Source organism: Ambystoma mexicanum, chromosome 4q, assembly GCF_040938575.1.
Source record: "Ambystoma mexicanum isolate Mex_15411 chromosome 4q, UKY_AmexF1_1, whole genome shotgun sequence".
Classification (NCBI taxonomy): domain Eukaryota; kingdom Metazoa; phylum Chordata; class Amphibia; order Caudata; family Ambystomatidae; genus Ambystoma; species Ambystoma mexicanum.
Genome location: NC_090928.1, coordinates 364,907,662 through 364,933,634, shown reverse-complemented (window position 1 = coordinate 364,933,634; position 25,973 = coordinate 364,907,662). Strand labels below are relative to the sequence as shown.

At 47.5% G+C, this 25,973-nt stretch overlaps 1 protein-coding gene across 2 annotated transcripts in view; it reads left to right on the top strand.

Annotated features, from left to right (window-relative positions):
- Nucleotides 1–25,973, top strand: part of HEATR1 (HEAT repeat containing 1) — a 1,158,897-nt gene that overhangs the window by 696,735 nt on the left and 436,189 nt on the right. For both annotated transcript variants that reach the window (XM_069607931.1, XM_069607932.1), the window contains exon 26: nucleotides 6,718–6,861. In XM_069607931.1, coding sequence (XP_069464032.1) covers nucleotides 6,718–6,861 — 144 coding nt within the window. The remainder of the gene's footprint in view (nucleotides 1–6,717; nucleotides 6,862–25,973) is intronic.

Here is a 25,973-nt window from a genome sequence, read left to right as displayed (position 1 = left end):
AGTGTCTCTACCAACCATGTAAATGTGTGTATACCACATGTTGTTGATTACTCATGCTGCGTGTGTGAAGTGTATTTTTCCTTCCTTCGTGTCTGCATCAACAGTGTGCTTACCTCTCGTTACTTGGCAGCAGTGTCTTCCTTACCCTCTGACATGGTAGGCCTTCCTGCTTGGGTCAGGGAAATGTTAGTAGGGGGGTACAGTGGTAATGTCCACCATTACATATCATTTTCAAAGGACCACGCCCATTATTCCACTGATTATTAGCAGTCTTGTCACAATGATGGGAGTCCTTTTTATCTTGCCCATAACCACTTACGCTGCTGGATCCTTGCAGCTGATGAGATGATAAAGTTGCCCGCCTGAAAATCGCAAGAAAGGCATTGATAGGTTAGTATTAAAGACATTTCTTGTTGAGGGTTTCTCAATGTGGGTAGGACAGTATATGCACTGTATTCAAGTTGTGGACAAGTTTGGGCTATGTATTCAATGAAAGCAAGGAAATATACTTCAGGGAATCATGCTCTAAAGCGTCTGTGTCTTCTGATAGAGTGGGCAAATTGAGTGGGGAAGGCTTCAGGATTATTAATTGGAGGTAACATCAAGGGCATTTCCCTACACAATTCTAACAACATACATACGCAACAACCTGCATGTGCGAGGAAAAGAGAGAGAGAGAACAAAAAAGTGTTACAGCTGTTGGGTGCACAAAATATAATTTGAAACGTATTTCAGCACACTTTGCACACAGGGGTGACCGTTCCTATTGTAGCTGCTTGGGTGCGTTGGACCATAGGATGGCCATGTTTTCCTAACTCAAGAGTATTTGTGCTGTCTTGCAGTTCATCAAAATCTGTTGCGTTGGCCCTGTTGAATGTTGCTCCCTCGTTGCCAGGGTGGCCACCGCTTCGTAGGGCTTGACGCCTTGCACATCTAACAGTCTATCAGGAGGGCAAAATGTCCCACTTGCACTAATGTTTTTCAGTCTCTAGCCCCAACCATTGCAATTTAGTTCTGTTGTCTTCAGGCCTGCCCTAGGTCCTTTGGATCTGGCGAGAAATGAAAAAAAAAGTGCTTGAGACCTGAGAATTGACATATTCTTCAATTTCTTGACCTAACCGCTCTGCACTACTCTCACAATATTCAGTGTCCTAGTGGGAGGAGCCTAGGGTAAATTCATGCACCATCCTGTCCCCACCTGGTGGGCGTTGAATGGTAGTCGGACCCAAACTTGTTGCACAATTTGAAATTTCACCTAGGAAATGGGCAGGCAACCACTATCATATGGCAGTATTCATGAAACACTTGGATCATATTCACGTTATTTATGTGAAAGCTAACCAAACATAACAAAAACCATCAAAGTGGTAAATCTGCCAGATAAAGTGGCTGTGGGTCTAAATTAAGAGGATCATGTTCCTGAGTTAAGAGAATAGCAGAGTTTTTAGATCTTTCTTCGATGGCTCCTCTCACAACTCTCAGGGTGTGCTCAGCAATGAACCTCTGGAACGCTAAACAGGTACTAATGAAACCTACTACATTTTTGTTCAAATTCCGGACAAAACCATGATTCTCCAATTCGTGCAGCAATGACCTCTTTCCCTTTGTGTGTTGGATAATGCATTTGTGCCAGTGCTATGTTCAAAGGTGCTAGTGGCATGAATAATTTCCCTGTGTTATTCTGTCACCAAAAAGCATTTGTTGGGGACATGGAACATCCTCTACCCAGAGTTCTCTCCTCCCATTGTGCATCTCCCTGCAATTCCATAATTTGTTTCTCTAGTGGATTGTTGTACCCTTCTCTCCTCACCATGTTCTGACCCTCCCTCCAACCCCCAGGGCAATGTGTCTCCTTCAGTTTTCTATGCAGTGTTCTAGTGCCAGAATGAGAGCCACCAGTTCTGCTGCTTGTGCTCATTAATGAGATGGTAATCAGGCACCCGCAACCTTCTCACTTTTTCCTCCTTCCCTTAGTGTCACTACAGCATTTCCTGTCCTCCTGACCTCTTCAGTCTGATCAATTTTTGGTGAACAGTCAATATAAGCACACTCCCCACCCCTCTAAAGTGCACCTTCCTCCACCTTGTGTGTCTCATTGAATTGCTCTATTTGCATACTCATGAGCCCAGTCTCCTTGCTGAAGAATGTGTGCTAAGAATGTAGCTTCGCTTACTGTCTTGCAATGCACTGTCCTTGGGCACCCACCTCTGTACTCTGCTTTCCCAATATGTCTTGCATTCAACATACGTATGCCTGGTGTTCGCAAATTATGGCTTTGTCTGTTAATGAAGTGGTAATGTTCATTCTGCTCATGATGTCCCTTACCTGATGCATGATCTAGTCCCACTGTCAACCAGAAGGGAAAATGTTTTGTCACCTATCGCCACCCCTATGTGATGTTCCTCCTCTGGATTGGGTGTCACTGACAGAATGGGACACATCAAGTTAGTCTGTGGGCTGTCCTATTAAGAGTATGTCAATCCATATCCTGTGATAGGGTTGTTCCCCCACCATGGTAACCCCTCCCAGTCGTCTAACTGGTACCATTGCTATTGTGTCCATGGGCCCCGCTGTGTCAGTCTTTTGTAGGTGTGCTGACCACTGTGCAGTCCCTCTGGGTTATGATGCTTGTAAGTACTGGCGTAGTGGTGCTGTCATTTGTGGTGTCTGTGTCTGCACCTGCAGTGGTGACGGTGCCTGTGTTGGTGCTTCTGGTGTCTGCTGAAATGAGCCCTGCATCTGCCCTTGTTGCTGCTGGCCCTGGGCATAATAGTCTCCCTGTGCCCCTGCATACTGTTGTTGCCCCTGATACCCCCCGAATTTTGAGGTGTTCCCCCAAAATAACAGGTTCTTGAAACATTTCCTAACTGCCCACAGGTCCCGCACTGTGGTGGCTCCCTCTCCTGTCCTGGAACACCCCCTGGAAAGTCTCCTACACTCTTGTGTTCCCTGCTGTCCATATCCCCGAAATCCTCCCTGATTGTGGTGCATGTGTGGTCCAACCCTGCGCCCTCTTTTGAGTCCCCCCCTTTCTCTGAACCCCTGCTGGAGCCCGCCCATGTGTCCTCCGCACTTGGGCAGTGCGTATTGTGGTGGTTGTTGATGCTTGTGAGTTGGGGCTGGTTTTTACTGCCCCTTCATTGTATGCTTTATGGCATATCTTTAAAATGGTTTCACAAATTTCATACTGAAACATCTGTCCAGATACGTCTGAACTTGAATGGACAACTGTCAATACCAATACAGACATTACGAGGGCTGAAGCAGGGTTGTATCCTGGCTTCAGCCCCCTTCAATTTCTTCATCTCCGACTTCAGTAAATCATTTTGTGGACTAGTGACCGACTCGCCAAAGCTGAATGGTCATTCTATAAGATGGTTGCTAATGCAGACGATCTTGTCCTGATAGCCAAAACACCTAAAGGCATGAGGACCATGTTGAGCGTATTCGATAAATATACAAGAAATAACTTTATAACAGTTAATACTTAAAAAACCCAAATAATACAATTTGGAAATGCAAACCAGCGAAATAGAAAAAATCACTGGCTCCTTCAACAGACAAAACTCGAAGTGTTCACAAAATTATACCTATTTAGGAATTAACGTAAATAACAATCCGTCAGATCTCCCTTACCATGTGAATTTACAAAGTAAACTAGCTATGGTTATATCTCAAGCAGAAATAATCAGTGGAAGGCACTCCAAATTCTCGATTAGTCTGCTCTTAACTTTCTATAAAACAAAAGTTACACCAATCTTGTTAAATGGAGCTGACACTAAAGAATGGAAGCCCTATGCATATTGGGAAAGGAAAGGAACGAAGGTATTGGAAGACAGTTCTAAAACTGCCATGTTCACAACCGATTCCAGTAATCAGACATGAATTAGGTCTTTTGTTATTGAACGCCATTTATGTGTTGAAGCTTTGTTCACTTTATCGCAAATGTGTTTTGTCATCTAGTGCAAATGGATTATTAGCCATACTATCTGACTGTTACCAAATCAAGTGAGCCATTTATCAAGTTATGGAGATCACAAATCCATAATATTCTACACAATGCTAATATTACATTTGAATTACTCTGATCTAATCCAGATAAAGCAAAATTAAAAATATGGGAGTATGATTGGATAAGGACAAGGGATCATATGTCATATAAGGATTTCAGTGGGAATACTTTTTTATTAAAGAAGCGTGTAGTCACAGCTTCCTATCTATTGAAATCCCTGGGTCCAGAGCATCGTGTAAAATGTATGCACTTTAGATTGCATTTATGGCAAACCAATGAAATTATATCAAGATGGCAGTCTTCTGTTAAAAAGAATGTATTGTGCCGCTTTTGTCATAGATCCTGTGAAACCTTAAAACATCTTATGGTGGAATGTCAGGAGTTACTGTCATGGCAAATTTTCTTTTTCAAAGAATATGTTAAGGAATATGGCAATTTATCTGCTCAATGCTTGTGGGAAGCTGTTTTTCATACTGAGTCAAAAATAATTAGATATGCTGTGGTGAACTTCTTGCATGTCATTGAGACATATCGTAATGTAAGTTGTTGATCATCTAGGAACTTGGGAAGTGTATTTATGTATATCATTTTATTTGTATTTGATACTGACTTATTTTTGCTCTCGATTCCTTTTTTTTTCTTATTTTTAACTTCGGAGCGAATATGATACTTAGGAAAACAAATGTGTGTGTAATGTTCAACTTGAGGTTGTAATTCTGGTGAATGTATTATTTTAATTAATTTTTGCTCCGTTTTATCATTAGTTATGTGTAATTAATGAATTTAATGTTTTTTTACTTGCTATAAATAGGTTGTTAAATTTGGTAAAATGTAAATAGATAAAAATGTTGAAATGCCAAATCAGTAATAACAAAAAACATTCTGTGAAAACGTCTTTCTTTTTCATAACATTGTTTCCCACACCATTTCTAGATAAGGATTGGCAAAAGGTTTATTAGTATAGGCCCTTTTATTTTGACAAGACACCACTAGGACTGTTATTATTTGATGGTCGTAGCTTGCTCCCATCTGTAGATTTAGAATTAGATAGGCGTCTTTCAAACCCTTTTTAAGTTCAATAAACACCTTTGAACGGTGGTCACTTGTGTGTCTCTTACGGTTGATACCATGCCTTTCTTACATTTCCCAACTGGGTCTTGATTCCCCTAACTTGCGGTATTGTCTTTTTAGAATAAGTCTACCTAGAAGAACATTGAGTCATTCATAAAGTGTAACATGGGGTTTTGCTTTCCCTGGTCTTTTTTATACAGATGCTAAAAGTCTTCGGTTTATACCTACCTTTAAATTGCTGATAGCTCCTTTAAAAGTTATATAGGTTTTGCTTAGCTTGAGTTAGTTGTGTGCCATCCCAAAATAAGTTAGTTATTGCTTACCTCAATCTGTGTCCAACTGATCTGAAAAGCAACTGTAGTTATATTACACCAAAAGGTCTTACTCACCTAGTATAACTGTTATCATCAAGATACTTATAGGTATATACTGTTCCTTGAATGAGTGTTCCACTATTCATAAAAGTATCCTGATAACAGGGTTAGTTGTTCGTGATTCCTTAACTGAGTGCCACTGCATAACTGACAGTCTACTACTCTTGAATTAAGGTAAAGTAGTGACCCATACTAAATGTGTTTGATAAGGACTGACTTACCTAGAAATGCTGTACGCTTTCTAAAGAAGGTCTATGCTTTGGTCTGTTTACTTTAAAGCATAGCGTTGTGTTTTTATAATCGTGGTTATATATAATATGATCGTACTTATTTACCCAAGATTTACTTTGATCTACTTGTATTTAAAGAAACTTTACTTTATTTTATTGCATTTGTATCGCGCACAATGGACCCGAAGGCATGATGGCGCATACAGACCAACAACACAAAACAATATAAAACATAAAAGGGAGAACAAGATATAGTATCTAAGAAACCGTACAATCGCCAGAATACCATGAGAATCGACGCCGCAGAAATATGGCAGTGACATGGGGGTAGAGGGTGCGTTGAGCGTAAAATAGGAGTACTCATTCAAAACCCTTTATTTTTTGCAATACTTGGTTTCCTTGGACCATATGTGTACTTCACGTTCTTTGTGCTGATTCATTCTACAGCCCTCTTTCTCTCTCCTAAGATCCTGGCTGCTCATTCTATGCCACCATTTACTCAGGTGGTACAGCCTTATACTAAGAGTTGAGTCTTGTACTGTCTCAGTTGAATCATTTTACTAAGCCCTTAGTTGGACTTAACTGTCCCAACAGCCTCTGACCCCACTCAAACTCTCTTCAGAATAAGCCTTGACTGCTCATCCACGTACCTTTGATTAGGTTTTGGCAAACCTCCCAAGAGTTCCCTGCTCACTATAACTGGGGTGGCCTCCTGAAATCTGTCCACCAGTCCAGATTCTAGAATTCCATCTTGACACATGGAGGTCGATCTCCCATATCCCTACCTTGTGAGCTTGCAGCGACTGTAGTGGCTTCAGTTTCCTTAGCACGATGCAGACAGTGTTCTTCCTTGTGCAGTATGTGTGCCATGTGTGTGTGCTTGGCATCAACACAAGCACTGAGCCAAAACAGGCATTCATGCAAGCTCAAATTGAGTCATCTACTTAACAAACCTGTCCACAGTTAATGTAGGTTCCATTGTAGCTAAAAGCTATTAATACAGTTTATCTTTTGTTTTTCTTTTATTCAGAAAGTCTCAAGATGCCGAAACTGTCCAAGAAGATGAGAGTGTGCACTGGCAGCGTACCACACTCATCCTAGAATTACTGCAGCACAAGAAGAAACTGAAGCAGCCTGACTTTTTGGTGCCTACCCTATTTAACCTGCTTTCTAGGTGAGGGCACTTATTTTCTTCATTGTAATTTGGATGTCAGCAAAATGTACGCATAGAAAGACTGCATAGTTTTGCACAAAGCTTAATTTTCTTTCACTATAATATGACCTAGCGCTGATGACAATGCTCTATTAGCGGTTCCTTTGTATAAATTGCTACCAGAGTTCTTTGAACCTTAGAGACGCATACGTTTTCAGCAAAACGGGAATCTTTTAGATGTAAATCTGTTGCTGGAAGGATATGATGAACAGTGGTTGTCCAGAATTGGACAACCCTGAGCTGTTTGAATATTGCAGATCCTTACCATTGGTGGGCTTGGGCCAGCTCCTAGCCTGAAACTTGGATAAAAGGACTCCTCCTGCAGCTACTCGACAGATTCTTTGGAACCAAGATTTTTAAGAAGAAGAGCAGGTTGCTGACACACGAGGTCGTCTTCTGCAGCTGACAAGCATCAACTCCAGTGATCTGCCCGGTGAAGCCCTGCTCCTCTGCCTGATCTCGGAAGACCATCATTGGTGATTCAACACTTTACCCCTGTTTGATCCATGCCTTGGAAGCCTTCAGAAGTGTCCTGGACCCACCCGGTGAGCTCCCTTTTGACTGATCAGCTCCCTTTTGGGCTACCTCGCTGCAGCCGCACCCTAATGACTAGAGCCTTAGGACTTGCAAGATCTTCTGCTTATGCCATACACCTCCTGTCCTCGCATTTGCAGCAATCTCACAACATGTGAAGCTGTTCTGGGGCCGTTTAAGTTCACTGCTATAAGATCATTTGTCACCACCTGACCATGGTTCCCTGATGGAACCATACTTCTGCAATCCCGTGAGTTCTCCTAAAGGACCTGCACTGCAGAGGTCTGCATCATTTCTTCATCTCCAAGAAATTGGCTCTAACCTTCTGGTGAGAACTGCGGCCAGCTCCTCGCACAATAAGTTACTTCAGCACCCACAACCATTGGGCTCCCCTCTCCTGAACCAATTACGGAAGATTGGAGTGCCAGCGATTTCGGGTGGACCTGCAGTGTCACCTGGAAGAATCTGCTTAAGGTGAGTAAGTGAACATATGTTTCTGTCTCCCATAGGGTAGCATTGAGTGGAGAGCCCTTGTCCCTAAACTCCCTCTCGCTAGGCCTTTGGTTGTCGAACCTTGGCTAAGGATACTTTCCTAGGACTTACCTTAGAAATAGGATGAAGTGGGGGTGCTTACCGTACTTGGAGTAAATACTTAACTTTCTTTTGAGAACATTCGAACACCACCACAGCCCACTGGATCAGTTCTGAAATACCTTCCCTGAAGGAGCCATAATTGAAACTTGTGACATTTTGGGCACAAGGCACCCTTCGTCTTTGGGCTGGACTTCAGAAGATGATGGGAACTGGGTTTGTGATTATTCTAAATACTCTGACTGTTTGTCCTGCTTTTGACTGCTGACCTGTTGAATACTGCTATTTATTGCATATGAATTCTTATTTCTAAGGGTGAATGCATATGTGTTCTATGTGGTTTTTGATTACCTTACCTATGGATTTAAATGTTGTACTGCTTATTGAATTCAGAAAGGTCTAATACATAATTTTGATATGCTTTCTGACTATCTTGAATACACACTCACTTTTTCCGAGACTAAGCATTGACTGCCCTTCCACTCTACCTTCATTGAGATTTGGTAGAGTGACTGAGCGGCCAGGCTTATCTCAAGAGGGGTCAATGTGAGCTGTAGGGTTATCACAGAGATTCACAGTGGCAAGTATCCCAAAACTCTTATACTCAAGGTTTCTTGATTAAACAATTATTTATTAATATAACAGTCAGTTGAATAAGCCTTCTTCAGAAGTGAGAAATATATATGTAACACAATAATTTACTTTGAAATACACACTCTGTTTCAGTAAATCAGTAGATACCCATTTGGGATGGCACACAGATGATTCCTACGCCCTGAGGTGACTTAAATAACTAGGATACTGTGGACATTGATATATCACTGGTACATTTAGAGCAATACTGAATTTGGTGTCGAAGGAAAGGCTTTAGGTAATAGAGCAAAGGTTAACAAATATTCTTAAGCGGGTAAGTACTTAAAAAAAAAAAGTAAATGAACCTTTCCCAGCCCCACAAGTTATCTAATGTGTGACCTTTGTTGCGGGATAGTTAAAGCACAAAGTCAGAGGTAAGAAGAGTCTTTCAGGGAGCCAGGACAGCCAATGTTAATTGAGCAAAAAGTCTACGAGAACTGAAGCACTTCTGGTAGGTAAGTAAATGTCTTCTACAATGTTTTTAAAGAAAATGAAATCACTGTAGGCCCACAAGCTGGGAGGCTTGTGAGTGGCAAAGCTGCAAGCAACTTCGCAAAAGCAACCAAAACAAGTCTCAACTGAGTGCTAGTCAGGCTACACAACAAGGGGTAAGTCCCCTTAGTTTTACAGTATCTTTTGTTAGAAGAAATTGGTTCCAGCTGGCTTCTGTACCTGTCTAGGTCTGCAAATCCTTTGTTCCTGGGCCTCAGTCGTGGGGCAAGAGGGAGGATGTATGGCGACTCCTGCACTCCGAATGGAAGGTCGGTGGCAGCAATGGGCAAACTTCAGATCAGCCGCACTTCGCGGTTTGAGCGTCTCGCGACCCTCGCAAATAGCACCAGCGCGTTCTCTGTTACCTTGATGGACTTTTCTCACATCTTGGGTCCAGCACTCTGTTGAGGTGGCTCAGGCTTGGTCAGTCCTGCTTCCTGTGAGTCTGGAGGATCTTCCAAAAGCTTGGGTCTGACTTACAAGACTTTCACTCGTTTCTGGTGTTGGAAGTACAGCCAGCTCTGAGAGGATTTCCAGAAGAGCTTGTCTTGGGGTCGATTGGTCCTACCATCCCAAGGGGAGAAGTCATCCTTCGCAGGTCTTCTCTAGTCAAGGCCAATTCAGAGCTTCAGCACAGCAGCAGGGCTTCACCAGACAAACCAACGGTCCAGGAGTTGCAGCAGGCGTCTCTTCCAAGTTCTTCTTCGGATTCCTTCGTCCAGTGGTCGACTCTGCCTTCCAAGCAAAAAGCCTTGCCTTTTATGCAGGTTTCTCACATTTTATTTGCAGCCTAGCTGTCAATCGCAAAGCAGGGTGGCTGTCCTCCAAGGACAACCAGCCGGCCATTCACCTTTGGCTGCATTCCTTTAACCAAGGGGATTAAGCACAGGGAGTTTCGGGCACCTCCCTCACTTCCTGCCCCTGCCAGACATACTGGAGCCAGAGGCGGGCTTCAGTAGTGAATCCCGCCAAAGACCAAACGAACAAAGGGACCAAACCTGGTTTGGCGAGCAGAGTAAATCTGAAGAAGGACCTTTCCAACAAGAAATGGCGAAAAAAGAAGACTGGGTCATTTTGACTAAATGGCCACCCATTGGTGCCTTACTGCAGCTGCGAATGTAGCCCGCGGTCAAAACACACAATGGTAGGAAAAATTAAACCACTGCCACCAGCCATTAATTGTAGAAAGGGTAACATAAAAATGTTACATGAGAAACTAGACACAGGGGATACTAGGTAACCCCTCCAGCACCCTATTGTAAGATAGTGTGTGCTGGGTCTAGAAAGTTACAAATGTAAGTAAAGCCAATTTCTCTTCACTGCTCATGGAAACAGTAGTTTATCCAAGAGAAGGTACGCCAAAGTCAAAAGAAACAGAGTCCAAATCACAGAAAAATACACGGGAACGTGGGAAAAAGGTCTCACTTGCTCCGGGTTAGAAGTTAAGTCCTAAAGTCTAGCAAAAGAGTTGGGGGTCTCTAAGGTAGAAGGGAATTGGCACATTTCTGAGAATTCTCCCTAACATTCAGTTACCCTCAATAGGCCATACATAGATACTCTCTTGTTATCCTCTGAATTGTGTCTGCAGTTCTTTTCAGGGACTGATCGTTTCTCTTTGCTCTTTCTTAGGTTTTATCTTGTTTTTGTTCAAGTTCGTAATCTCTCTTATACGGTTCCAGACCGTCCTGTATTTTGTTCTCTTCTCGCAATTTAGGTTTATACAATTCCCAATTATAGTCGCCTCCTCCCAAGATACTCTTCCATATATGGGAATTGTCCTTGTGATCTCACGGTTTTTTATTCCCCAAATGTCTGTTTTTTTTTCTCCTCATTTTCAGGATATGGGTTGATCTTCCCCTTTTCCTAGGCTATTTTCCAGTTTTATTTTCCTCCCCCTCTGTGGTTTTCTTGTTTCTCTTTATCTTACCAGCACATTTCTGAATTATCAGTCTACTTTCAATTCATTTCCCATAAGTATCGCAAGTCCCTTCGGTCTTTTCTGTACTTGCATTCCCCTTCTGTATCTAGGGGTAACGTTGGTACCCGTAGGTCGCTGTACTCTCTCTCTCTCTCTCTCTCTGCTCCTTGCTTGCTCCGCAGCTAGCTCTCAGCAGCGTCTGTTTCAGGCGCGTCCCGTTCTCTGCTTGTTCGTGTTGCCAGGACTTGGGTCGGGAGTGGCTTTTCTCCCTCTGCTGGTTTTGGCGTTGTTCTACAGTCAGGCTGCCCACTACAATTGCTGAGTGGTCATGCCACCGCCGAACTCTGTGCTCCTTCTTGCTTGGAGTTCCTCCTTGCTCGGTTGCTAGTCTTGCAGCGGTTCTCACTCCACTTTGGAACTGATCTGGATTACGCAGGCTCTGCGTACTTCGACCAATCCACCTCCTTCCACTCTCCTACATACAGGGGGCTTCCACTGTGAGCCAGGCAACTTTGTAATGGTTTTTCGTGAAATGCCATTTTATTAACTTAAAAGGGTTTGATAAACACCCTACTGTCCCTACCCTGAAGAGTATTTACCTGCCTATCAAAATAAACTATAGGAAATACTAACAAAAGGAATCTGTCCCTCACACTTAAACATACAATACAAATATGAAGGAAGTATATGCTAATGCAAATCTTTCACAAAAGTCAGTTCTGTCCAACATAAACTTAATAACTGTTTTTCCTTGTAACCTGGGTTATGTTGCCTTCCCCAGATGCAAAGCATGACTTTGCATAAATAGTTCAAAATTGGGAAAGTTACATTATACAACAAAGTGTTAGTGATAAGGTTCTTCTTGCTCCAAATGTCTATCACTTGGACTTTCTAACAGTTCAAAAGAAAGGACAACTCTTTGTCTCTCCACTTGAATCAGAGTTCAACACAATGTCTTCTTAGGAACCAAAATCACTTCCACAGTAAATTTTTTGCAACAGCAGTGTTTTGTCAGGATATTTTCACAACTCCTTCTCCTTCTCCTCCTCCTCCCCTTCCCTCTTCCCCCTCCCCCTCCTTCTCCTCTTCCTCCCCTTCCCTCTCCCCCCTCCCCCTTTCCTGGTGTACTCGTTGGCTGGGACTAAAAGCTTCTAACACTACAACATGTGCTTCTGTGATAAAGTTCACTTCAAACAACTTAACAATGAATACTTCTTCTGAAAAGACATGACACATTAGTGCTGTTTAGGCCACATGCTATGCAGGTTATGCTCCTCTCCTCCTGAATACTTTCTGTCAGCAGGGCTGTTGGGTACGATTTTGACAGAATCAGTGAATCTTCCTGACCTGAGTCAACCCCAGAACTTTTTTGCTTTACTAGTGGGATATGTTTCCTTAATACCCTCTGTGAGTAGGAACCTTTTCCATTCCACACTCACAGAATCTTTAACTCTTTTTATGGGTGTAATTTTTTGACTCTCCGTAGTGTCTTTTTAAAGTTATCCTCTTTAGCAACTTATTGTCAATAAGTGCCTGCTGTTGCGGGTTTGCCCTAGCGGCTCCCCTGTTAACTTTCTCTGGTTAACCTTGAGAGAACTACAGTTGCCAAGGGTAGAAAGGATCTTTGGATCCCTTTTAGGTTTTATTCTGTTAAGCCAGCATCCCCCCACCCCCCTTATGTGGAGTGCTGGGGAGAGACTATGTATCCCCTTTCACATTAAAACTGTAACAATTATGTTACAGGGAAAAGCTTACCTTCAATGGCTGGTGGCAGTGATACCTTGTATTCATTTGGTGCACCTTTACTGCAGGCTGTGATCACAACTGCAATAAAGCCACCTAAGTGTTCTGATTTTACCAAAATGGCAATAGTCTTCTTTTCCCACCATTTTAGTGTTTCTTGTCCTTTGTTGTTCCTTCCCCTGACATCCAGGGTGGGAAATTCCTTTGTGTGATTTTTATCTTCGGCGGGAGTCCACTGGACTCCCCGCCCAGGCTCCAGTCTGTGAGGGCAGGAAGTGAGGGAGGAGTCCAAATCTCCACAGCCCTTTGTCTTCCTCCTTGCCTGAAGGGGGACAAATCCCAGTGGGGGGGGAGAGGAGAGGGGTTGGCTGTCCTGATTGGAGAACCAGACCGCCCCTTGTTGTAAAATGCAGGGAGAGAATGCAGAAGGTGTGCTGTAGTTTCTGTTAAATACTGTGAACCTGGAAGTTGAAAACAAGTCGACCACTGAAACGGAAGAGGGTGATGAAGGAAAAACAGCAGAGACGATTTCCAGCGACTGGAAAGCCTGCTGTGTAACCAGATTTTGCTGCATCCCTTCCTTCCAATCGAACTGGGGGTTCTGAAAAATGATGACCCTGACCCAGAGCCTGGTGAGACCCACTAGACTCAAGAAGACCTTCATTTTGAGGCATCCCAAACATTGCGTTGCTGCAATATCCCAATAACCTGGGACCTCGAGCCACTCTGTGGTGCCCGGTCTTACGAATTCCGAATCTGGCTAAAACTTTGTGGGCATCCTGGTGGATCTCCAGAGACACAAATTGAGTCCGAAAAGTCCCCTCAACAGAGTGCTAGACCTTTGTAACAACGAGAATTGAACCGTGATTTTTCTGTCTTCTGTGCTCCTTGAAAAGGTGTCAAATCCACAGAACTGTATTCAGCCACGAGGAAAACCTTGCCTAGAGCCTCCATCGATCCCTGCTGCAAAGTCCCTTCCAAGGTCCTGTTTTCTGTCACCAGGACAAGGTAACCACTGACTTGATTTTTGGCTGCAGATCCTGAATTCCTCCTTCTGCAAAATCTTCAATGCTGAGGTACTGTGCTGGCTTGGGTATGCACTTTGCTTTAAGTCTCTTAGGATTTCTGTGTAGCTGTGAGGTGTTTTCTGTGATGGCGAAGCCTCTCATCCAGTGCACCCAGTCCCACTGCTAGAATCCTGCTGGGGTGTCTTCTGCGAAGCCCCTGGACCCTCTTCTAACTCTAGAAGTAAAGTACTCACCTGTTTGCCCAGTCTTCCTAAGGAACTCTGACTTTTGCTACTAAAGAACCTGTTCTGATACTGCCTGTTAGTTACTAGATCCTAGTGACCCCCTTTCTGCCACTGAGAACACTCATGCTCCAAGAAACCAGGGAAAGACTTTGAAGGGATTGGGCCTTTTGCCTAGAAAGAAAATAAGTGTTTAAAAGTTACTTACTTGTAAAGAGTGGGTTGGTAACTGTAACTCTAAGAGTGAACAGTTACAAAGGTTCTTACTTATCTTGAATGTTTGATGCACTGTTCTCAAAAGTATGGTTAACATCTTTTCTTCCTTAGAAAATGTTTTGCCATTCTAATTAGAAGTAAACGTGAAGGTATTCTACTCCGCTGTGATTAGGTTGTGCCTCTTCCCAAAAGTAATCGGTTGGTTTCACCAGATTATTCCTGCAGGATAATAAAGATTTTCCATAATAACTTACTAGAAAGTCTCAATTCGAGGGGATTGGGTCCTCCGACGTGTTCCATATCTATAACAGGTAATGTCCACAGCTGTGCTGCTTTGTAAAATCTTTGGCGTCTGCGTCCTGCGTCGATGATGTCGATGCGCCGTTCCCGAGGACCTCCTCCGACGGCCGACGTCACCCGATGTGATAAGTAGGACGCACGACGCCCATAGCCTCAGTTCTGTTTATCCGCGAACATGTTCGCTTTGTGAATCTCGGTGCGCCTCGACTCTTTGGAGTTTGCTGTTTTCAATTCTCGGTTCGTTGAACCTGTTTGGTTTTTTGTGAAGACCTGTTCGTGGCGATGTCTACTTCGTCTTCAACCCCGCGTCCGGGCTTCAAGAAATGCGGGGACTGTGGGTCCAAGATGTCGGTCACAGACTCGCATGATGCCTGCCTCTGGTGCCTCGGGGAGGCCCACGATACGGACGACTGTATCGACTGCCAGTCGCTCACGGCAAAGGCCTTGCGGGAACGCAAGAAGAAGCTGTCAGTAGATCGGGTGTCTAAGCCCCGGAAGTCGAGGTTTACGGGCTTTCGACGGATGACTCGAGGGGCGACCCTCCGTCTCATCGTCGGAAGTCCAGTGGGTCTCCTTCCAGGAGTCGGTCTCGCCACTCCTCCGCCTCTTCGAGGCATTCCCGGAAGCGCCGGCATCAGTCACCTTCCCCGTCCTCTTCCGAGGACTCCGCCCGTCGGCGGGTCACTTATCCCTCCATGCATGCGACACCGGAGGAATGGGCTTCCTTCGGGAAGCAGATGCTAGCGATTCTTCAATCGCAGGGCACCGGTCTGTCCGCGCCTTCGAGTGGGGTCGGTCGGCACCGGTCGAGAGACACCGCTCGTACACCTTTGGGCTCGGGTGGTTGGTGTTAGGGAGAATGCTCTGTTTGGGCTGAATTTCCTAACCTAGCGAGTCCCCCAGCAGCTTTGCTGGATTTTTGGGTTTTATTTTTTTCTCCTGCCAAGAGTGAGACTCTTTTACCCTCACTCTTGGGCATGATTTGAGTGTGTTTCTTTGACTCTAGATGTGCTTAATGGGCTATGGGGTCTTTTACTCCATAGGGCTTCATGTGGTTTTGTGATGTGTGTTACACAGCACCCTCAGTGCAGTAACACAGGGGTGTCAGTGACCCCCCAATATAGACGCCATACCCTGGGACTGACTACTGTCTCCCAGGGCATGTAAAGTCACCATTGACTTTACTAGTCTCAAATTCTGAACAGAACCAGTACAAACCATCATATTGTGGACGTACTGGCCGGGGCAATTCGATTGCCCCGGGGTCTGTTAGTCGCAGGGGCACGTCTCCGTCCCCCCTGATCGAGTTTTGGCTGGTGGCAGTGGAAACTACTTTTTATATTCGATCGCAAATATTTTCCTATGGGATTTCCCATTGTTCGAGGCTACCAACTTTAATTATTTAATTCCTATAGCCTCGAACATACCGCCGGTTTATTTATTTAATATTAATTCTCCGGTTGGTATTTTTTGCCAGAACTCGGTTCTAAAATGGCGTTTGTGTTCGCTTCTGTGACTCCAACCCAAGTTGAGCCCTTTGTTCCACTTTTTGGCAGGCTTCTCCACAGAAGCCTCCAAAAGTGGTGCCACTCTGTCTGGGTACCACAGGGGATGTGGGAGGGGGTTTAGGCACCCTGGACTGAGTTACCTTGGTAACTCAAGTCGCACTCTTTTGTGATTGGCCAAAGTGGTGAGCCGGCCGGCTCACCACTTAGCATGTTTTATTGACAGCTAGGCTGAGTGAATGGGGGGGTATGCTGCATAAAAGCAGGGCTTTGGGGACTGGAACTTCAGAAGTCGTCACAGGACCTAAGAATCTGACGAGGGAGAAGCTGAGTCGACCTGCTACGACGACACCACCGGTGGAGCCCTGCTGACCGTCTCACCACTTTTCCCAACGACAGAGGAGATCTCCAAACCAGAGAGTCTTCTTCCTTCGACTGGTGGGGATAACCAGTCTGCTTCCTTTTTCGCTTCCTGGAGCATCTCGTGGCCGCCTTGCCTGTGCCAAGTACCCCGGCAACCGGGATACCACGTTTTACCACTACCGCGAATCAAAGGGTAGTACCTTTAACCGGAAAACTCCACGGCTGGTTTCTTCCCTGGCAGTGCAACGACCTTCATCTTTCTTCCACGTCGAGACCTTCTCTTCTTCTGGACGACGCTGCAACTTGCAACCGCTGCCAGGAACAACTGCCCCCGCTGGAGGATCCTTTCCACATAAGGTACCGTGTTCCGCCTGGCTTCACTTGCGACCAACTGTACGGGGTAGATTTTGCCCCCTGCTTTTGAACCTGGGTTAGCCTGGGACACCCTGGCTAAACTTTTCTGAGCCTAACTAAAACCTTTCTGAGCTCCCTGCAAGACTTTTTAAGCCTGTTGTCATTGTGTGATCTTGGGTGCATTTGTGCCCTGCTCTCCAAGAGTGGGCCCGGCCTATGGACTTTGGCTCACAAGTAACTTTTGACTTTCCTGCCTTGCTTAAGAGTTCCTAAATATTAGTGTGGTGTATTTTCCTACATTCTGCCTTTTTCCCCTCCCTTTTTCGTTAACTTATTGGAGTGCCATCTATAGTTAAGCGCTCACCTCTGTCTGGAAATAAGTGGTGTTAACTAAGACTTGTCTGATAAGGAATAAGGGATGTATATATAATAATAGTAACTGTATTTAGAGTGATTTACAATAATAGTGCTGGAGTGTTTCAATAAGTGTGTTTTTAAATAAATAATTATATACCTTGATAACAAAGCTCTGGTCAGTGTTTGCTTGTGCTACTGTGTCTGAGTGCCTATTGTGTATACTTTACATTACATACTGCCTAACTCTTCTTGAGGGAAGTCTGACTGCTCAGCCACAGCTACCAGGTAAATCTGGGTGGTGCAGACTGCTACCAAGTGGGTTTACTGCCAACACCTGTAGTCCTAAATCTTTTGCAGTGGTCCCCAAGGGAACTGCACAGGTTTCTGCCTAACAGTCGGCACGACTCGCGGGAGAGGTCCCGCTCGGACAAGGGTAGCCGTTCTCACCATGCCCGTTCCAGGTCCTGGTCCTCGACGCGCTCGAGACCGCGTGATCCTGTGCCGTCTTCAAAGAAGACGTTGATGCATGTGGTGCCAAGGTCGTCGACGATTTGTATCGAGGCTCCGCCTCCGAGGGGTTCATCGATGCCGTCGGGGCCTAGGTCGCCGAGAGACACGCTCGGAGCTCCGGCTTCGAGGCCTGTGTCGACGGCGTCGATGCTGGCGGCGTTGCAGCCGACGCTGACTCGTTCGGCGCCATCAACGCCTTTCGAGGCGATGGTGTTGGAGGGGCCCCGTGGCACGGGGTTCGCCCCTAGAAAGGCTCTGGCTAAGGTCAGGCACTGCTTTGGTCCCCAGTTGTCTTCCTCTCCCCGTCTGGAGTACATTTCAGAGGGTGATGAAGGCTCTGATGATGGCTTGGTTCCGGTTATGGTTCCAGATGAGCTTATCTCGGGCCATAGCCAGTTTGATGACCTGAGGCAGTCGCTGCATGATACCAGTGGACTGGACACCTCTCCGGAGGTGGAGTTTTGTAGGCCGGAGCCTGGCACTCATGCCAATTCTTCATATCGGCGCCTTATATCTCGGGTCACTGAGTACTTGGGTTGGTCAGCTCCCCCAGGGGAGTTCATTCAGGATGATCTCATGGACATCCTTGATCTTGGTCCCCCCACTGACCAGGTTTTGCTGTTTCATATGGCTCTGCAGAGAAGGGTGGCGGCGTCTTGGACTGCTCCGGAGAGTCTCCCGGCAGTGGGTAAGTCTTTGTTGTGAAAATACCTTCCAGCCAGTAGCGACCCCTGCTACTTGTCCAGGCACCCCACTCCGGAGAGTTTGGTGGTGCAGGTGGCTACGACCCCGGCAAAGCAGGCGTCGTATCCTACCATCCCTCCGGATAAGGACGACAAGCGTTTTGACGACTGGGCGACAAAAGTGTTTTCTTCAGGGGTATGGTGCTTCAGGCGGCCAAATCCATATGTGCCTTTTCTCGTTTCACACACACTCTGTGGAATTGTATTGCATTAGCGGCTGAACGTATTCCTGAAGGGGACGAACGGGATGGCTTCCTTGCTATGGTTCAGGATGACAAGGATGCCATGTGTGAGGCCGTTCAGTCGGGTTTGGACATGGCAGATTGGGTCAGCCGGCCCATAGCGGCGAGCACCTTTATACGCAGGTTTGCGTGGTTGCGGAAGTCTGGGTTCGCTCCTGATGTGCAGTCCCGGCTCCTCAACATGCCCTTTGACGGTGAACACCTTTTTGGCAGCAAGGCTGACGAGAGCCTTGAGAGGTTGCAGACCTCCAAAGCTGCAGCGAAGTCGTTGGGCGCTGCAGTTCGCCAACCTCCGCCTTTTCGTCCTAAGGGACAGCAATGGAGGGGAGGTTCCTTTCGCTATTACTCTTCCTTCAGTAAAGCGAGGGGAGCTAGCATTCAAAGAGGCCATCGTAAGAGTGCCAGAGATGGAAACAAAGGTACTCGAGGTGCCAAGGCCGCTCGTGCAGTTGCCTCTTTGCCCTCAGGCAACACCGCAGCCGCTTCCACTCAGTCATGAGGCCAGGTCCCATGGTTTGCCCGTTGGGGGAAGGCTGGCGCAGAATCTTGTAGAGTGGCAAGCCATTACTTCGGATGTGTGGGTTCTGGAGATCATAACCCACGGCTACTGTCTTCCTTTTCGGCATAGGCCTCACGACAATCCACCTGGGAACCTCTCTTTGAAGAGTCCGGATCCGCTCCTTGCGCAGGAAATCCAAGCCCTGCTGGAGAAAGGCGCCATAGAACTGGTGCCTGTAGCGGAGAGGAACAAGGGATGGTATTCCCCTTATTTTTTGATTTCGAAGAAAGACGGGGGATTGAGACCCATCATGGACTTGCGCGGTTAAACAAACTCCTCAGGAAGGACAAGTTCAAGATGGTTACTCTTTCTCAAGTCCTCCAGGCCCTTCAACTTCAGGACTGGTTGGTGTCTCTCGACCTCAAGGATGCTTACTTCCATGCGCCGATTCATCCCAGGCACAAGAAGTACCTGAGGTTCGCGGTTGGCGACTTGCACTTTCAGTTTCGGGTCCTGCCGTTCGGATTGACCTCCGCCCCGAGGGTTTTCACCAAGCTCATGGTGGTGGTGGCAGCGCATCTCAGGAAAGGGGGGATTCACGTCTACCCCTACCTTGACGATTGGTTGATCAGGCGAGCTCTCCCGAGCAAGTCCTGGATTATCTGTCTGTCACCTGCCACTCCCTTCACAGACTGGGCTTCTCCCTCAATTTAAAAAAAATCCCATTTGACACCAACGCAGCGGCTCCAGTACATTGGAGCAGTGCTCGACACATCCCTGGGGCAGTGTTTTCCTTCCCAGGTGAGAGCTCTTCACATTCAGCAGATGGTGAACAAGTTTCAATTTGCCCAGGATCTCCCAGCATCCGAGTTCTTGAGACTGCTCGGCCTCATGGCATCCTGCATTCTTCTGGTGCCAGAGGCTCGTCTGCGGGTGAGATCTTTGCAGTGGGCACTCAAGCTCCAGTGGTCTCAGTCCTCCGGCAGGCTGTCGGACCCTGTTCAGGTGCCGCCCTCGGTCGCCCAGGACCTTCTGTGGTGGGCTGTCGAAGGCAATCTGATGAAGGGGGCCCCATTTTGGCTGCCCTGGCCAGAGGTGACGATCGTGACGGACGCATCCCTCACGGGATGGGGAACGCATGCCAACGAGTTGAGTCAGCGGTCGTTGGTCTCTGTTGGAGTCCAGACTCCATATCAATCTGTTGGAGCTGAGGGCTGTCAGGCTAGCCCTGAAGGCTTTTCTGCCGACTGTGCGAGGAAAGAGTGTCCTGATTCTAACGGACAACACGGTGGCCATGCACTACCTCAACCAAAAGGGGGGGGGGGGGCAGGGTCACTTCAGCTGTGCAGGGATGCGATGCAGCTCAAGTTCTGGGCCATCCAGCAGGAGGTTTCGATCTCGGCTGTTCATCTGGCCGGAGACGACGACGAGACGGCGGACGCTCTGAGCAGGCAGAGCACGATCTCTCACGAGTGGGAGCTGGCTCAGGAGATTCTCCTGGAGATCTTCGCCCTTTGGGGGGACCCCTCAAGTGTCGACGGCGTCGATGCTGGCGGCGTTGCAGCCGACGCTGACTCGTTCGGCGCCATCAACGCCTTTCGAGGCGATGGTGTTGGAGGGGCCCCGTGGCACGGGGTTCGCCCCTAGAAAGGCTCTGGCTAAGGTCAGGCACTGCTTTGGTCCCCAGTTGTCTTCCTCTCCCCGTCTGGAGTACATTTCAGAGGGTGATGAAGGCTCTGATGATGGCTTGGTTCCGGTTATGGTTCCAGATGAGCTTATCTCGGGCCATAGCCAGTTTGATGACCTGAGGCAGTCGCTGCATGATACCAGTGGACTGGACACCTCTCCGGAGGTGGAGTTTTGTAGGCCGGAGCCTGGCACTCATGCCAATTCTTCATATCGGCGCCTTATATCTCGGGTCACTGAGTACTTGGGTTGGTCAGCTCCCCCAGGGGAGTTCATTCAGGATGATCTCATGGACATCCTTGATCTTGGTCCCCCCACTGACCAGGTTTTGCTGTTTCATATGGCTCTGCAGAGAAGGGTGGCGGCGTCTTGGACTGCTCCGGAGAGTCTCCCGGCAGTGGGTAAGTCTTTGTTGTGAAAATACCTTCCAGCCAGTAGCGACCCCTGCTACTTGTCCAGGCACCCCACTCCGGAGAGTTTGGTGGTGCAGGTGGCTACGACCCCGGCAAAGCAGGCGTCGTATCCTACCATCCCTCCGGATAAGGACGACAAGCGTTTTGACGACTGGGCGACAAAAGTGTTTTCTTCAGGGGTATGGTGCTTCAGGCGGCCAAATCCATATGTGCCTTTTCTCGTTTCACACACACTCTGTGGAGTTGTATTGCATTAGCGGCTGAACGTATTCCTGAAGGGGACGAACGGGATGGCTTCCTTGCTATGGTTCAGGATGACAAGGATGCCATGTGTGAGGCCGTTCAGTCGGGTTTGGACATGGCAGATTGGGTCAGCCGGCCCATAGCGGCGAGCACCTTTATACGCAGGTTTGCGTGGTTGCGGAAGTCTGGGTTCGCTCCTGATGTGCAGTCCCGGCTCCTCAACATGCCCTTTGACGGTGAACACCTTTTTGGCAGCAAGGCTGACGAGAGCCTTGAGAGGTTGCAGACCTCCAAAGCTGCAGCGAAGTCGTTGGGCGCTGCAGTTCGCCAACCTCCGCCTTTTCGTCCTAAGGGACAGCAATGGAGGGGAGGTTCCTTTCGCTATTACTCTTCCTTCAGTAAAGCGAGGGGAGCTAGCATTCAAAGAGGCCATCGTAAGAGTGCCAGAGATGGAAACAAAGGTACTCGAGGTGCCAAGGCCGCTCGTGCAGTTGCCTCTTTGCCCTCAGGCAACACCGCAGCCGCTTCCACTCAGTCATGAGGCCAGGTCCCATGGTTTGCCCGTTGGGGGAAGGCTGGCGCAGAATCTTGTAGAGTGGCAAGCCATTACTTCGGATGTGTGGGTTCTGGAGATCATAACCCACGGCTACTGTCTTCCTTTTCGGCATAGGCCTCACGACAATCCACCTGGGAACCTCTCTTTGAAGAGTCCGGATCCGCTCCTTGCGCAGGAAATCCAAGCCCTGCTGGAGAAAGGCGCCATAGAACTGGTGCCTGTAGCGGAGAGGAACAAGGGATGGTATTCCCCTTATTTTTTGATTTCGAAGAAAGACGGGGGATTGAGACCCATCATGGACTTGCGCGGTTAAACAAACTCCTCAGGAAGGACAAGTTCAAGATGGTTACTCTTTCTCAAGTCCTCCAGGCCCTTCAACTTCAGGACTGGTTGGTGTCTCTCGACCTCAAGGATGCTTACTTCCATGCGCCGATTCATCCCAGGCACAAGAAGTACCTGAGGTTCGCGGTTGGCGACTTGCACTTTCAGTTTCGGGTCCTGCCGTTCGGATTGACCTCCGCCCCGAGGGTTTTCACCAAGCTCATGGTGGTGGTGGCAGCGCATCTCAGGAAAGGGGGGATTCACGTCTACCCCTACCTTGACGATTGGTTGATCAGGCGAGCTCTCCCGAGCAAGTCCTGGATTATCTGTCTGTCACCTGCCACTCCCTTCACAGACTGGGCTTCTCCCTCAATTTAAAAAAAATCCCATTTGACACCAACGCAGCGGCTCCAGTACATTGGAGCAGTGCTCGACACATCCCTGGGGCAGTGTTTTCCTTCCCAGGTGAGAGCTCTTCACATTCAGCAGATGGTGAACAAGTTTCAATTTGCCCAGGATCTCCCAGCATCCGAGTTCTTGAGACTGCTCGGCCTCATGGCATCCTGCATTCTTCTGGTGCCAGAGGCTCGTCTGCGGGTGAGATCTTTGCAGTGGGCACTCAAGCTCCAGTGGTCTCAGTCCTCCGGCAGGCTGTCGGACCCTGTTCAGGTGCCGCCCTCGGTCGCCCAGGACCTTCTGTGGTGGGCTGTCGAAGGCAATCTGATGAAGGGGGCCCCATTTTGGCTGCCCTGGCCAGAGGTGACGATCGTGACGGACGCATCCCTCACGGGATGGGGAACGCATGCCAACGAGTTGAGTCAGCGGTCGTTGGTCTCTGTTGGAGTCCAGACTCCATATCAATCTGTTGTAGCTGAGGGCTGTCAGGCTAGCCCTGAAGGCTTTTCTGCCGACTGTGCGAGGAAAGAGTGTCCTGATTCTAACGGACAACACGGTGGCCATGCACTACCTCAACCAAAAGGGGGGGGGGGGGGGGCAGGGTCACTTCAGCTGTGCAGGGATGCGATGCAGCTCAAGTTCTGGGCCATCCAGCAGGAGGTTTCGATCTCGGCTGTTCATCTGGCCGGAGACGACGACGAGACGGCGGACGCTCTGAGCAGGCAGAGCACGATCTCTCACGAGTGGGAGCTGGCTCAGGAGATTCTCCTGGAGATCTTCGCCCTTTGGGGGGACCCCTCAAGTGGATCTCTTCGCCTCCCGTGTCAACCGGAAGTGCGAAAGGTTTTGCTCGCAGGAATTTCCTCCAAAAGGAGCCTTAGGAGACGCGTTCTTGGTGGAGTGGTCATTCCCACTGCTGTACGCGTTTCCTCCAGTCCCCGTCATCCCGCAAGTACTGCAGAGGTTACGGAGGTTCGGTTCCCGGATGATCCTGATTGCTCCGGCGTGGGCCCGGAGGACGTGGTACCTTCTCGACTTGTCCATCTGCCCTCCACATCGTCTTCCCTACCGAGACGATCTGCTCTCGCGGGAGGGGGGTCGGGCTCTCCATCCAGAGGTCAGATCCCTCAACCTTCACGCTTGGCTTCTGAAAGGTTGAGGTATACGGATTGGGACCTCCCTGAAGACGTGATGGAGGTGTTGCTCTCGGCCAGGCGGCCGGCAACAAAGTCTCTGTACCGTTGCCGTTGGAGAAAATTTCCGCGACTGGTGCAGAGTTAAGAATGTAGATCCTTTTGAATGTGACATTCCCATGGTTCTGTTTGTTTTGCTTTCTTTGGCCCACAGGGGCTTGCAAGTGGGGACCATTAAAGGTTACCTGGCGGCGCTGTCCATATTTAAGCGCTCGTCTGAAGAGTGTTCCTATTTTAAGATTCCTTTAATTTCGCAGTTTTTGAAAGGGCTCACTAATGTGTTCCCTCTGTCACCTTTTCTGGTGCCCGGTTGGGATTTGAACCTTGTTCTTAAGTTTCTTATGGGTGCTCCGTTTGAGCCTTTACATTCTTGCCCTTTGAGGCTGTTCACTCTGAAAAACGTGTTTTTGATTGCGGTTACTTCCGCTCACAGAGTGAGTGAGTTACAGGCACTTTCATTAAGCCGCCCTTCACTGTGTTTCATAAGGACAGGGTTGTCCTTAGAGTTCGTCCTTCTTTTCTTCCGAAGGTGGTTTCGGAATTTCATTTGAGCCAGAAGGTTGTTCTTCCGGCGTTCTATCCTCCTCCACATCCTGGTAAGGAAGAGGAGAGGCTCCATAGGCTTGATCCTCGGAGTGCGTTGAGCTTTTATATTTCGCGCATGTCCCGGGTCCGAGTGGACGATCAACTTTTCATTGGTTACGCTGGAAAGCGTTTGGGACAAGCTGTGACGAAACAGACTTTGTCTCGTTGGATTATTTTAGCTATCTCTGAGTGTTACTGCTTAGCGGGTAAGGATCCTCCGGCTGGCTTGCGAGCCCATTCTACCAGAGGAGTGGTGCGTCTACTGCCCTGCAGAGGGGAGTTCCTATTCGTCACATCTGTGATGCAGCCACCTGGGCTTCAGTACATACCTTTGTACGTCACTACTCCCTCGATTCCATCAGAGGACAGGATCTGGCCTTTGGCAAGGCAGTCCTCTATTCCGCAATTTGATTGGGCATGCTAAATTTGTGTTCTAAATTCTTTCCCACCTCCTTGCTTGGTATTGCTTTGGGAGTCTGTCATAGATATGGAATATGTCGGAGGACCCAATCCCCTCGAAGAACAAGTTACTTTCTTACCTGGTAACGTTATTTTGATGGGATGGTCCAACGACGTATTCCATATCGCTCCCTCCCTGCCTTCCCCGCTGCAGAATTTCTTTTGCGATTGCAGCTTGCGTTCCGCAAGGCCTTGTGTGTCTGACTGGCAGAAAACTGGTGGCACACGTTCTGGGGAAAAACTATAACTGAGGCTATGGGCGTCGTGCGTCCTACTTATCACATCGGGTGACGTCGGCCGTCGGAGGAGGTCATCGATGCAGGACACAGACGCCAAAGATTTTCTGAAGCAGCACAGCTGTGGACATTACCTGTCATAGATATGGAATACGTCGTCGGACCATCCCATCGAAAGAACGTTACCAGGTAAGAAAGTAACTTGTTCTTCTATTAAAGACACAGAGGCGAGCATCATGCTTCTCTTCCTTTATTATTCCATATAAGGAAGAGCTCAGCAGCAAGATATTTTGTGCACCTTTCATATTTACATACTTCTAATGAAGGTGCGTCAAACATAAAATAAACGTATAATAAAACATCATAAAATGAATCCCAAGTCCATAAGTTCTTTAATGGTTAAAAACTCATATTTCCCATGATGCTCCCCGAGGTTATCTAGTGTCCATGGCCATGTGCCCCCTGTCCTCCAATGGGCGTGCATGTATCCCCATAAACAGACTTGAGCAAGAAATAACTTCCTCTTTTGAGGCTGCGAACTTGGCTGTCCGTTCATAACAAGTAGAACCCAACTGTGGTCAACCAGAAGAAGAGGTGTCGAACAGTTGATTAGCCGGACTTGTCTGTAGACGCTGTCAAAAAAAAAATAAAGAACTATAATTACTTCATGCGTATGGTAACCCTAGTTCCCTTGCAGGGTGGGAAGGAAAAGACCATTGTATTAGAATATGACCAT